The sequence below is a fragment of the Gordionus sp. m RMFG-2023 genome, chromosome 3, assembly GCF_954871325.1.
Source record: "Gordionus sp. m RMFG-2023 chromosome 3, tfGorSpeb1-WG-v2, whole genome shotgun sequence".
In the NCBI taxonomy this organism is placed as follows: domain Eukaryota; kingdom Metazoa; phylum Nematomorpha; class Gordioida; order Chordodea; family Parachordodidae; genus Gordionus; species Gordionus sp. m RMFG-2023.
In genome coordinates this window covers 21,361,326-21,375,958 of record NC_088777.1, presented here as the reverse complement: position 1 = coordinate 21,375,958, position 14,633 = coordinate 21,361,326, and the positions used below count along the sequence as shown (strand labels likewise).

Here is a 14,633-nt window from a genome sequence, read left to right as displayed (position 1 = left end):
GCAAAGATTTTTTAGGAGTAACCTTAAGTCGTGGATGCCTCTAGCAGATGAAGGTCTCCTTTCAATTAAAGAATGGGAAATATAGTAATATATTGTATACTATTTATACATTGAATTATTATATTCGTCAATTAGATTTGGTTATAATGATCATATATTTATGATTAAATATATTAGATGAGGTTTTTTAATATATTGTCTTTTATTTGTATGTGTTATATGGATGAATAATTTTTGTGTTTTACAATTATTATAATATTTTTTATATAAAAAGCAATTACATAATTAATAAATAGTTAAGAAAAATTAATTAAAAAAAATATATGAAATGCAACCTAACCATAAAAGTGACATATTTCACAACACATAGAACTTTTGTCCAATTTATTTAAATGTATTTGGTCTTCGTTTAGCACAATTCCAATAGATATTCTTTTAATTTATATCCATTTGAAGTTTCTTGAATCCAGATGCTAATTTTTTATACTATATTTTTCCTTATATTTTGTTATATTGTAATATTCCCTCCCAAAGAATTTATTTCAGCTGGATTAACCCTAGATAATATTGTTTCATCTTTTATAATTGAAGAGAGAGAAAACTTTATTAATCATCATATTAAACGTACCAGCATTAATTTAATAATTTTTTCACTCCTGCCATCAAGTATATTTAAACTTTTAATTTAATTCTTCTATTATAATTTTTAGTATTTATTTATGGCTGCAAAGTTCTTCATTGGCAAGAGGTAGAAAATGAAATAATGACCATTGATAATTTCAAAAAATGGAACAATAAGACCTACAATGAATTTAATGGGCTCCAATTCTTATTAAATTTTTTTTTCTATTTTCTGGGATTTACAACATTTATCTTTTTTCTTACTTGCATTATCATTAAGTATTACTCTTTAGAAAACTGGAAAAATCACCCAATTGCCCAAAATTTGACTCTATATACATCAACAGTTGAAATTTCTGAAATTAATAATGAATCACATGAAAATATTAACAAGGAAACAAATAATTTGGAAAATTTTTCAATTAAAAAAGATAGTTGGGTTAGGGTAGCTGAATCAGTTAGTAAAGAATTTCAATTGATTGATAAGTTTTCCTCAAATTTTGGGAATAGTAAATTTTATTTAACGAATTCTTGGATGATTAAGGTTGGAATTTTTAATGTGAATATTGTTCAAAAAAATGATGTTGAACTAAATTTAGCAGTTGCCAAAGATCATACTCTCTCTCATATTAGTGATTTTGGAGCTCAAATTTTAGAAATTAAAGTTAACCCTATACACAAAACTAATATACAACCTTTTAATATCAGGTAAATTATCCATAATATATATACACAATATATTAATAATTTAGGCTAAGTTCCTTTGACTATAATAGTTTAAAAGAATCACTAAAAAGACCAATTATAATTACAGAAAATATTGTAATTAAACAATCCCTGTCTGATAGATTTGTTGAGACATTTATCGATGTTATAAATGGAAATCCAAAGTACACCTTGCCTCCCATCATTGTAATTATTTATAAATATAGATTATTAGCTTTAATTTATAATAAAATTAAAAACTCAGATTAATTGATTTGATTAGGCTGAATCTTGAATTTAAAAATTTTGCAGGCAAGTTAGAAATTTTTTTTCAGATCAAGCCAGACCTGAAAAGGTAGATGCAGGGCTTTAATTGATAAGAATGTTATTAAATATTATTAACTGAACTATGTTTTGCCTATTTATTTTCATGTTTATTTTATAATAACTAGGGATGTACCGATATTTTTTATCGGGTTGGGCCGATATTTCACCTATTTTAAAATATCGGTTATCGGCCAATATTATAAAATTTTCCGATCCGATATAAAATTGCGTCTTTAACAAAAGTAAAATGTTATAAAATTTTTATAAAAAGTTATATCTAAAATCATTTATTTTTATAAATAAAATCAAAGTCCATTTTTACATATATTTTTTTAATAATAATAATTAATTAATAAACATTCTGCCATATTGTTATTTTTTGCGCATTCTGTTTATAAAAGTGTGCGATAATCTCTTCAGAATCAGTTTTTAGTGAAACTGGTGATATTAACATTTATCATTGCCGCAGGCTGAGATAAATTGGGAATTTTGGTATTTCTAAGAAGAAATCTTTGATATATTAATGTTAAATATTATTTTAAATATTTATTTCAAATTTCATATATTATTTATTATATAAAAGTGATTTAATTTAACATTAAAAATATTTTATTGAATTGAATCCGATCATTATAATGGTTCCACATCAATTCAGCGCATGACAATTTGGGGCACGACAATTTGGCGCAACGTTAATTTAGCGCGGCGTCAATTTAGCGCAGATCAATAAAAAATTTAATATAAATTAACAACCAATATTTATACCGATTTTTTTGGTGGACCAATTTACCATATTATAAGGTATGTTGATTAGTAGCCATTATTATGTAACCTTGGAGAATTTGCGCATAGAAGAATGAAAGAAATAAAGAAAAAGAAAGGTTTGGACCTCTATCTCTAATCTTACATATTATTTTGGCTAAAATCATAATTGACCATTTTTAAAAATAAACCCAAATCGGCCCGAAGAATTAATGCCAATTTTTTTTATTTATTTATATTATAGGTATTGAAATTATAAATATACTAATTGAAAATAAAATTATAAATTTCCAGTGTCATTAAATATGAGAAATTTGACATTCCAATTATCATGGATAAAAAAATATAAGTGGCTTATCATGACATTGACTTAAAAAATCAAAAAAAAACTAAAAAGATTTTGTCGACTAGATTCATTGAAAGATAAGAGTAGGTGAAACTCTATTGAACTATATTATGTTGTATTTGCAGCATTGGAACTTTATATATCAAGCAAGGAAAAAGATTCAGCAGATGCTGAGAATCTTTTGCAGGCTATTAAGCCACAGGGTAATTCCATACCAAATCGATAACTTTTCGGCCGACCTTTTTAATTTCGATAAAATTTTGTAAGCTGAGAGAATATCATTTGAAAGCATCGAATCCAAAATTTTAGCCTCCTAGTACTCATAGTGCCTGAGATATCAATGGTCAAAAGTGCCAAAAATGACCTTTTTTCGAAAAATACGATTTTTTGAAATTGAGATAAGTTAAAAAATAATGATTTTAAAAATATAAGTTATATTTCATTTTGTAAATCTATTAAAGGCCTTTTATTAAATATTAAGGATTTTTTTGAAATAATATTGTTGCGGTTTTTATTTACGTTATAAATTTTAAACATGAAAATTCCAGGTGTTTCGCTTTCCAAATTTTTTTGAATTTAATATTTTCTTATTCTCTAACTTATATCTATTCATAAAAAAAATTAAACTTGGGACAGCTATGGGTTTTATAGTTATTACGATTTAAAAAATCAAAAAATAAATATTTCTTTCAAAAATAGATGGCGCTCCTTTATAAAATAACATGTTTTGTTATAATTATTATTTTTTTAAACTTTTTTTCATTTTTTAACATAAATAATAAAATTTTCCAGCATTAATATCATGAAATGAGATTATTTAGCTGCGGTTATAATCATTTTTTTTTATAAAAAATTTTAATTTTTGAAAAATTATTTTATAAATTTTGAAGATATAATAGATAAATTAAAATTCATGAAAGATATTACCTATTTTCGGTTTTTCATTAAATTTGGTTTTTTTGACGCCATGATAATTTCGTTTTGCGATAAATTATATGTACGCCCAGTAGCCGTTGATGGGCTAACTATTGTTAAAATATTATTTTTTGGTATGAAAAGGATATCTTGTGCAGCTGGATAAACATAAAAATTTGCTGGTCCTTTAGGGTGAAGAAAATTAATTTTTACTTCATCTCTAATTACATTCACTTCTTGTACAAATCCTAACCACCAATCGTTTTCATATGCACATGTTACATATCCTCTAATCTCATCGATTAACAGATCCTCAATCAAAGGATCCTCACGTGGATATACTATATTCTCCACAATAAATGTCTGCGAATTGGAATATAGTTTAGTGTTGAGTTTAGTTAAGCCAATCGGAAACACTGCATGAATTTTTTGTGTCCCGGGCGTTAAGATAGATTTACTAAATCTCTCATTTAGCCTTATCTCTTCTTCCTCATACTCTGGTATAGTGGCATAAGAAAAATTTATACCTTTTATATGCTCTTCCGCATATTTATAAAATTGTAAAGGTGTAATTATTTGATCAGTATAAGGTCTTTGTAAGCTTGCCTTGGCAACTAACCGTTTTACTGTGCCTCCTTTGCCGTCTCAGGCACTTTTACCATGTGCCGTAGGAAAAAAATGCCATTCTGCTTGAACACCAAAATCGATTTCATGGTAGCAAACATTGATGAAGTTTTTCCTATTTTTATATTGCGCTGCTGAACCATCAGAAAAGTAGTGAATTTTTTCTGGTGTGTCGAATTTGTTTTTTAAAAAATGAATCAAATGCGATTGGAATAAATGGAAATGAAACAGTATTATGAATTAAGGATTCCGATATTACTACAAAACTTAGATTGTTTATTTGATCTCCTATTTTATAATAAATTGAGAATGGATGCAACGTAACTTGCGAAGTTGTCCAATGATAACCCTGAACTTCGTCTTGGACAATAAAGAAATAATTTTCTGAAAAGTCACAAATAATTAGATAGTGATTATTTTCTAAACTATTCTTAAGTGTGAAATGAACTTTGTTGTTCACAAATAAATGAATGGCGTATGAGAATATTCATTTTATCGCAAAAATAATTAATAAATTCGTCTGAAGATTGAGAAATAGTCTCCAGACTTGTTCTATCTACCGAAACCCACTGTTTAAACATAACAAGAGCTATATCATTTTTTATAAATAATTTTTGATGCTTTTTTTTAAGAGTGCCGAGCCAGGACATTCGTTGCAGTCACCAAAATAACAGGTGGGTAACGGGGGATTGCAAATCATTCTGCCTATAACATCTCTATAAGTTGTTAATGTCTCACCATTTTTAGTCAATGTTGCTAATTCACAGCCTAAAATCATAAGTTTAATATTCTGGTGTATGCTACAAACGCATACACTATGTGTTCCGCTAGCCCTTGCTAATATACAATTTTTTGGTCTTAAGCTAGCAAATTTTGAAAATTCAATTTTTAAGTTTGAATTACTCGCCTTAAAATGATTATATAATTCTTTCAAATTATTAAGAACTAACCTTTTTTGAGCGTTCACTCGTTCCCCTTTTCAATGATAGATATGCAATCTTTTTTTCCTGGTAATACCCTACTAACTTCACTGCAAAATTTTTTTTTAACAATATCAACTGTTTTTTGATTGAGATATTTTGCAGGCTTTCGATTTGGAGTTGAAAGAATCCCCTTTTCTTCTAAAATGATTTTGGAATTATATGCCATATGATATGTAGCGTTGAATGTCTTTTTATTTTATTTGCGCTCCAATTAGGAGGCAGAATGGTCAGCAATTGATATTTTTTATTATTAGATAAATTAGGATATTGTAATTTCATGTTATTGAGTATATTATTATTCTTTTGTATCCGATTCTGGATTGTTAATTATTATATCTGAAATAGCTTTTGATATTTTTGTTACCTTTTTTTTGGATAATTTTTTTCGGTTAGTTTTTTTTCTTATAAGAGATATTCCAATATCATTTAAAGTTATATTGATTTTATCTATTGATGTTGATGCTGTGCTGTTATTTACATATTCATTATCAGAATTTAAATTTCAATATTTTTTTGTCATAACCGTTTACGACATTTATCACAAATATAGTGTTCCGCCTCAATGTTTGGATATTGTGTCATCCACGTCTTGACTTTACGCAGGTTCTTTTTATAATTAAAGTGTTTAGATTCTTTAAAAGGATTTACACATTTATATTTATACATTATAAATAATTTGAAGAAAAATAATTAATATCAAAATATTTGTAAAATAAAAATAATTAATTTTAGGGCAGGTGCATGAAAACTTGATTTTATCTTTCAACAATTAATTATTATATTTTCTTGTAGGAGATATCGGAATTTTAACTATCTTTTTAGGAAATTTAATAATTTATTATAAAAACTAATTTTTACAAGTTATCAATATAGCAATAATAATAAATAAGCCTATCAAACGATCTATATAATATTTTTTCCTGATATTAATGCTGGAAAATCTTATTATTCATGTTTAAAAATGAAAAAAAGGTTAAAAATAATAATTATAACAAAACATAGTTATTTTATAAAGGAGCGCCATCTATTTTTGAAAAAAATATTTATTTTTTAATTTTTTAAATCGTAATAACTAAAAAACCCATGGCTTTCCCAAGTTTAAATTTTTTTTATGAATAGATATAAGGTTAGAGAATAAAAAAATATTAAATTCAAAAAATTTTGGAAAGTGAAACACCTGTAGTTTTCGTGTTTAAAATTTATAATGTAAATAAAAACCGCAACAATATTATTTCAAAAAGAACCTTAATATTTAATAAAAGGCCTTTAATATAGTTACAAAATGACATAAAATTTATATTTTTAAAATCATTATTTTTTAACTTATCTCAATTTCAAAAAATCGTATTTTTCAAAAAAAGGCCATTTTTGGCACTTTTGACCATTGATATCTCTGGAACTATGAGTACTAGGAAGCTAAAATTTTGGATTTTATGCTTTCAAATGATATTCTCTCAGCATACAAAATTTTATCGAAATTAAAAAGGTCGGGCCGAAAAGTTATCGATTTGGTATGGAATTACCCCACAATTTTTAATATCTATTCAATTTGTTTATTTTTTATTTAATTATACATATGATTTTAGCAAAATGCTTTAAAAAATTGATTTGGATTTAAGGGAGGTTATGAATAGAGCAAAGGATATTGTTGAAATATTAACCAATATTAGTGAGAATGTGGATAAAATTTCATAAAATATGAGAAAGTAGAGGAGATTGCTAATATGTTTGGGATTAAAAATTTTAAACCTAGAGTAGTTTCTAGACAATTTAATTGCTCAAATATTGATGCATCTACGATTGAGGATTTTTATAAAACATTTTTATTCATCTTATTGATACATTTATTTTTAAATTAAAGGAAAGATTTATTAGTCATATTTTTATTTTAAAAAGCTTTTTTTTTCTTTTGCCGGTTGAGCCTAAACTGTTGATTACCCTTGAAGCACGAGAGGATATTAGGAAAATCTCAATATAGTAGGCTCATATGATAAGTTACTTTGTGATGTCTCATTTTCGATAGAGTATTCTTTGAGACCAAAAAATGCTCTGCAGACCTATTCCATGTGTAATTTTAGGTTCCCAATATCAAAACATTATTAATTATTTTAGCTACATTACCACTTATTACATGCACTAATGAAAGATCTTTTCAACTTTAAAAAGGTAAAAACCTATTTAAGAAATACTACTGGTTAAAAATCTTTGGATTAGCCCTATTAAATATTTATAAGGAGATTATTCTATATAAAAATTTGATTCTAGATGAATTAGCAAAATCTCTGAGAAAAGTAGACCTCTCTTTATAAATTCAAATCAAAATGTTAAACGACCGATTTAGGTCTATTTTTAAGAATTTAGCCAACATAATATGTATACCTTATAATGATAAATTCTCCACCAAAGAAATCTGTATAAATATTGGTTGTTAATTTTTTTTGATATTATTAAATTTCTTATTGATATTGAGAATTTTGTAAAAAAATATAATGAAATAATTAATAGGACTAACATTTAAAATGACTTCTATTTAATCATCCTTTTTTTTATACTAATAAATTTATAATAAATTGCAGCTGTATTAGATACGCGCCGAACTGACGCTGCGCTGAATTGACGCTACTCCGAATTGTCGCCGCGTTGAATTGACGCTGCGCCGAATTGTCGTGCGCCGAATTCACGTGACACCCATTATAATATATTTAAATGACATAAGTTAAGGTATAGTTAAATTATAGATGGTATACTAATAAAAAGTATATTAAAAATTAAAATCATTCATATATTTACAGAAAATTAGATATGATATTGGATCGGTAATCGGCTGATATCAATTCAATATTGGGAATATCGGATCGGATCGGCCTCCAAAAAGTGGTATCGGTACACCCCTAGTAATAACTAACTAGTATCGTTCAACATATCTAACCACTGTACAAGATAATATTATTTAATTTAAAAGAAGAAACATTAACAATTTCATTTTACAGTAAATTAAAATACTATAATGAAAATGCAAAAGTTAATTGCCTTGCCCTAATATTTAGCATCTAATTATTGATTTTATTTTCTGCAGAGTTACCAATTGCAGGGCCTCACCGGGGGTTGTAAAATTAAATTCTTTAACCCAGCCTAGATTATTTTAAAAAATAAAGCCCATTTTTTAAATATTTTTAGGCCTTTCCTAGAATTTTCTGCTTGGCCCTGGTGTATAAATTTTTTTTTATGGCCCAGGTGAAAAAGTATCAGCACTTCTTTAAGTTATAAGAAATGATTTTGATTGATATAAATTAATTTAACCGTTACAAGTGTTTATCTTGTTTAGCCTTAAAATAGTTCTTTACTAGCTCCTAACTTTTAGTGATGTTAAACGGCTCTATTCGAACCGATTTTTATAAACAGCTAACTTATTGTTTTAGCGAGAAAGATATTGCCTAAGCCTTGAGATTATGCTAATAGTTGTCCAAACCTTTATGCCATGAGCAAAATCGTCAGGCTTGTCTAATATTTTTCTGGTAAATTGAGTTAGCCGTTTTTAAAAATCAGCTTAAATCTAGCCATTTAACAACCAAGCTGGTCATAAATTATTTACGAGGGGTGGGGGGATAATTTTTTTTGAAACATTAAATTTTATTTGAACTTATAAATTTAATATTTATTATAACCAAGCATATTAAAAATGATAATTACAAACCCAAATAATAAAATATTAGAAAATACAAAATATTTAAGAGCTAATATATATTGTTTGAAAATATAACTATAACTGGTATGTAAATCGTAGTATAATATAGAATTAAACATGGTTTAAAAAGTTAATCAAAATATTGTTCATGAATGAAAATGTAATCTTTGCGATTGTGTTAATTTTTTAATAATTTGTTCTGAAAGTGATTAAATCTCGATATATATTAAGTTAAGCTAGTCTATTTAATCGTTAGTAAGTCATACTTTTGAGTTGGGTTTTCATTCTCCGAAGAAAAGATCGTTATTTGTTCGTGTACTAATTGGAACTGTTGCCAAAATATACAGTAATTTTAATATATTTAGGAAAAACTCAAAATATATTATAAAGTACATTGCGTTTCTTGGATTATCCACTAAAATTAATCCTTCATACCATGATTTACATTCTGAAATTAATAGACCTTTCGATATATTTATATTAGAGATCTGCACAGGTTGTCTTTAGACGACCCGAGCTCAGGTATGGGTTGGGTTGTAAGAGGTAGTTGACCCGATGCCCGATCCGATAAATAGATAATCCTGACATTTTAATTCATAATGGCATATAAAATAACATGTCATTTTCAATTATTATTTTACATAACATCCATTTACTAACTATACATTTTTGTGTTATTATTGCATACTTTATTTACATCATATTCCAGGCCTTCTAGCTTCACTCATTGGAGGAAGGGGGAGGGGTGCCTAATTTTTTTTGGAGGGGGGCAGTTAGATAATTATTCTTTAACATCACAGAACGAATATTTAGTTATTTGACCACAAAATTGAAATATACGATTTTATTTTAAAAATACCACATATAAAAATATACAATAATCAATTATGTTTATAAAATTAGATGGAAGATAAGAATTGACTTATTGCTGGAAAAAAATAAACTGATTTAATGATTTTATAAATATTATATAATAAAGTTGATATAGTTTAATTGTGCTTGTATAATACTTGTTAGGGATTCAATTATAAAATATATGTAATTTAGAAAATATTTATAACTATATTTAGACATGTGCGCCGACAGCATTTTCGGCGGCGGCGGCGTTTCTTTTTTTAAAATGATCGGCTGGCGGCGGCGAATCGATTTAGACGCCGCCACAAAAATCGGCGGCGGCGCGGCGGCGTCAAATATTTTTTTAACTTAAATAAATTAAATTTATAAATTCATTGGAAACACTTTTAAAATAAAATTTATACTTTATTATGTTTATAACTATAATTTAATGATTTTATTAAGTTATAATTATCATGAATAAATATTATTTTATTAAGATATAAGGACATTATAATGATCTTTTAGAGTTCAGAGTGAGCCCAGAAAATACACACTCGCTGGGTGTGCTCGTAGCTGGAATGCACAGGACCTTTCTACCTAATATTGAGTTTAGGAAGATCCAATGCTCTTATCTTCCAAAAATCTAAGACATCTTTTATCTCCAAATTATAAGGCGAAAATAATGAATAACACTTTTTTTCTAAACTAGTTAAATAGTGTTGTTGTTCCAGGTTATTGTTTTGAATAGATGAATGTTTCATAGCCAATGACTTAAGATAATCGAGTTTTGAAGCAACTTCCGTCGTTTCACATTTGTTTAATTCGTCCGTGTAAGGCCGTAGAGAGGTAGCGTGTTGACATAAAAATTCAACCGGAGTAATATTTTTTCCTTTAAATATTCATTTACTATGTTTATTGATTGAAAACGAGGATCCAAAAGTGCTCCTAACACCTAAGTAAATTAATAAAAGAAAGAGAAATAATATATGAAAATAATTGTATTTTAAGATAGTACCTGAAGATCGGTTATTGGAAATCTATGATTATAGTAAGCAATATTTTGTTTAAGGGATGCTACGGGAGGACTATCATATTAATTTCACTACGAAATAATAAGGCTAAATTTATAGTTACTCCTTTTTGGACAGATAAAAATTCAACAGTTTTTTTAGAGGTTTTAAGAAAATTTAAAAGTTCATGCACCAACTAAACTAACGGGCACATTTAATTTTAAGGTTTTTTGTTTTTTCTCATATGATTTTTGATTTACACTATCATCACAAAACCCAAACGATCTTCATAAAAAGAATCATTATCCAAATCTAAAATATCCGATATATATGATATCGATTCAAAACATTTTATATTTCTATCGTTTATATTCTCAAAATCCACTGTTTTGAATCTTAAGGCAACTATAACTTCTCTCACTTTTTAATGAGATTTTCTATTTTATTAACTTTTTTTTATTCCATCGACTGTCACTAGATTATGTAATCCATGTCCCAAACATAAATGATGGTCATATTCTCCTAGACGAACACTTTTCTTTATATTGGGTCCTGCATCCGTAACCATTTGAATTTTCTTGGACCCTAAATCAAATTCATTTTCAACTTTTTATATGTCGGAAAGAATAGTTTCAGCGGTATGTTTTTGAGTGACATGATGTGTCGCCAATGTATAAAATATAATATTAAATTTATTATCTATTTCGTGAAATGTAAAGGTGATATAATTTCGCCGTCTATATTTGTAGGTCCAAGTATCAAAAGTTATAGCACAAAATTTAGGACCTATATTATGTTGGCATATGTATGCTTTCATTGATAAATACACATCATCTAATCCACTCCGGCTAAGTGTAGTTCTATATGGTAATTCTTTGGTATCTGAAATAATGCTATATTTCCATATAATAAAAAGTTAATAATAAAAATATTAATGTGGGATGTTATAAAATAATTAAATATATTAATAGTTATAATAAAAATTAAGATTGCCCTTGCCTTATAAAAAATTATAATGATTTTACAAATAACCTTAGAAAATCTTGCATTCCAATATTATTTATAGAAGAGAATGGCATTAAATTTTTGCAACACATGAGAACATAATTCTTTACCAGAATCCATTTTAGGGTCAGTGTATCTTATGGGTTTGAAAAATAACTTAAATTTTGTTTAGGTATTTCTTCTTTACATGATAAATCATGTTTGTCAAGTAAATGTTTTATTATATTTGATGTGCTGATATTTTTTGAAAAATTGATTGGATAACTAATTAAAAAATTTACAAATATTTTTAAAATAATCAAAAAATTTACTCTGAAAATGAATAATTATTTTCATCCTCACCATCTTTATTAAGTGCTATTTACAAGCATATATTACAAAAGACTTTATCTGTAGTAACACTGGTGTTCTTATTATTTGTGTCAGTTTTTAATATTAAGGATCCTAAATGTTTTCATGCAAAAGAACAGGGTATTGCAATGCTGCATCCATTATAATTGTCTTAGTCCTGACAAAATAAAAATCATTAATTAAAATTTCCTATTATGATAAAGAATAAATTTTATATAACGAGTTGTAAATTATTTGAAGCATCAAAAATTAAAAAAATAAAATATAGAATTATCTTTTCAAATTTAATGTCCTAATCTTATTTTATCTAGCAAGTTGGTCACAAACCTGCCCAAAGTGAGCGAATATGGAAATCTATAGCAAATAATATTTATTAATTAAAATCGCATTTTTTAATAATTCAAAAAATATTTTATATGTTTCTTCTAATTACAATTCATAAATAACATATAAAATAAATTAATAATAAAAAATATGTATCACGCCAACACGCCGCTGAATTTTATCGGCGGCGGCGTGTTGAGCGCCGACACTTTTTTGGCGCGCGGCATCGGCGTGGTCAGAATCACAGGCGGCGCACATGTCTAACTATATTACAATTGGTATTATATCAATGATTGAGCAGTTTAAAACTTAACAATATAATTTTGGTTGAGATGTATATTTAAATACCTTGAAAACATTTCCTAAATTTATTGGTTATATTTTTTCCATGTCCTAATAAAACCAAGTTACTCTTTCATCACTACTAGAACGTTTATTAGATTTTTTAAAATCGACCCAAATCAGGTTTTTTAACACCACTAGATGTTAACCTATTTGGTGGAACCTTATTTAAATCAGTTGTAAAATATTTGCAATAAGTAACCTAAAAATCAAACTTATCCATTTTGTTTTTGCAAGTTCAGGCTCATTTTCCTTATTCAGAATCTTGGCATCTTAATCATTTTTCTTCCATCAAATTTACTTCATTTACATTATCTCTTTCCTCATTACATTATGAGGTCCATTGGCGTTATTAGGTATTTCAGCAGACAAGAATGAATAGTTTTTTTAAACCGATAGTGATTTGAACAACAGTTATTTCTCTTCCATTACATTCTTATTTTTAATTTTTTTAAATAAAAATATAAAAAATATTCAGTAACCAAAACAATTTAAAAGGAATTTGGGGGGGGGGGGAGTAGTAGAAAATTTTTTACTCCCCCCCCCCAACCGAAAATTTTTTACCCCCTCCCCCCAACTTTCCCCCTTCCTTTAGGTTTAGAATCGGGTCTGTCATATTCCATAAGGTTAATCAAATATATTTATCTAATATCTATTTAATTACATAGCCTCAAATTTTTAATATTTAAAATCGTTTAATCTTAAATTGGTGAAAGACCGTTTAAAACGACTATCCCAATTTAAGTGTTTTAGAACAGTTATTAAATTTAAAATATTCAATAGGTTTACTTTTTATTGTATATATCAATTTAATTATATGATGGCCATTGATCAGTCAAATTGTCTGACCCCTCAAATATGGTCATTTGACCTAAAGGTCGATTACCCAACCTAAAAATGAATATTTAGTTTTAATTCTATTCTAACAAAAAATTTAAAAATATATTTTATCAGACCCTCGAAAATTGTTTGGGATGTTTGATCAAACCGTCTCAAGTTAAATTATACAAAAATTGTATTGACACGAGCCCAGAGACTCCTAATGATGCGGAAAACTCTGAACGAACCCATTGCAAAATGTGCTATTGTCGACCTATGTGGTGTATCTCCTGTATGGCCAAATGGTTTGCCAGCCGTCAAAACCAAAAAACACCAGAAAATTGGCTCTCTGGTTATTCACCTTGCCCCCTATGCCGATCTACTTTTTGTATTTTGGACGTGTGTTTATTACGATAAATGAGTTTTTTACTCTAAGAAACTAATATCAGCTTTAGTAGAATAAATAGAGTAATACAATGTATATTTTATAGTAATTTAAAAATTATAAAATGGGTAAATAATAAATTATAAGATGTTTTTAAACCTTTAAAATTACTTTAGTAAATTCTATTAAAAATGTCTATATAGGAAAGTGGGGATAGTATTATCACCGAGAAAAGTAACATACCTTGAGATTTATAATTAAATCAAAAATGTATTTTAATATGATACTTAAATGGTAATGTTTTGTAAAAAATGCTTATGAAAAATTAATATTTTTACACTCCAAAAAAGTTCTAATTTAAAATTTTTATATTTTTTTTACTATTAAAATTCCATGATATAAAAAAAAACATTTAACAGGGCAAAACCATAATTTAAAAAATATGGGATTATCAAATAAATTTAACCATAATTTAAAACAATAATTTATGAAATGTAAATACTGCAATATTCGAAACAGCATTCATATAATTCGCTTAGTTATATACAGATTGCACTACAAACTTGTTACTTATTTTCTTTCCTGATTCAAA

The 14,633-nt window shown here is 26.9% G+C and overlaps 1 protein-coding gene across 2 annotated transcripts; it reads left to right on the top strand.

Annotated features, from left to right (window-relative positions):
• Positions 1–407: 407 nt before the first annotated feature.
• Positions 408–14,633, top strand: LOC135926121 (transmembrane protein 129-like). Of its 2 annotated transcripts, XR_010571788.1 has the most exons (5): positions 408–666; positions 711–1,329; positions 1,374–1,533; positions 13,792–14,124; positions 14,461–14,633. XR_010571788.1 is itself a non-coding variant. In XM_065461817.1 (4 exons), the coding sequence occupies exons 1-4, from the start codon at positions 471–473 to the stop codon at positions 14,071–14,073; spliced, it is 1,257 nt and encodes a 418-aa protein (XP_065317889.1). In that variant the 5' UTR covers positions 408–470; the 3' UTR covers positions 14,074–14,265. The 2 variants fall into 2 exon arrangements, 1 of the variants encoding a protein (XP_065317889.1); XM_065461817.1 differs by lacking the exon at positions 14,461–14,633 and having other exon boundaries at positions 13,792–14,265.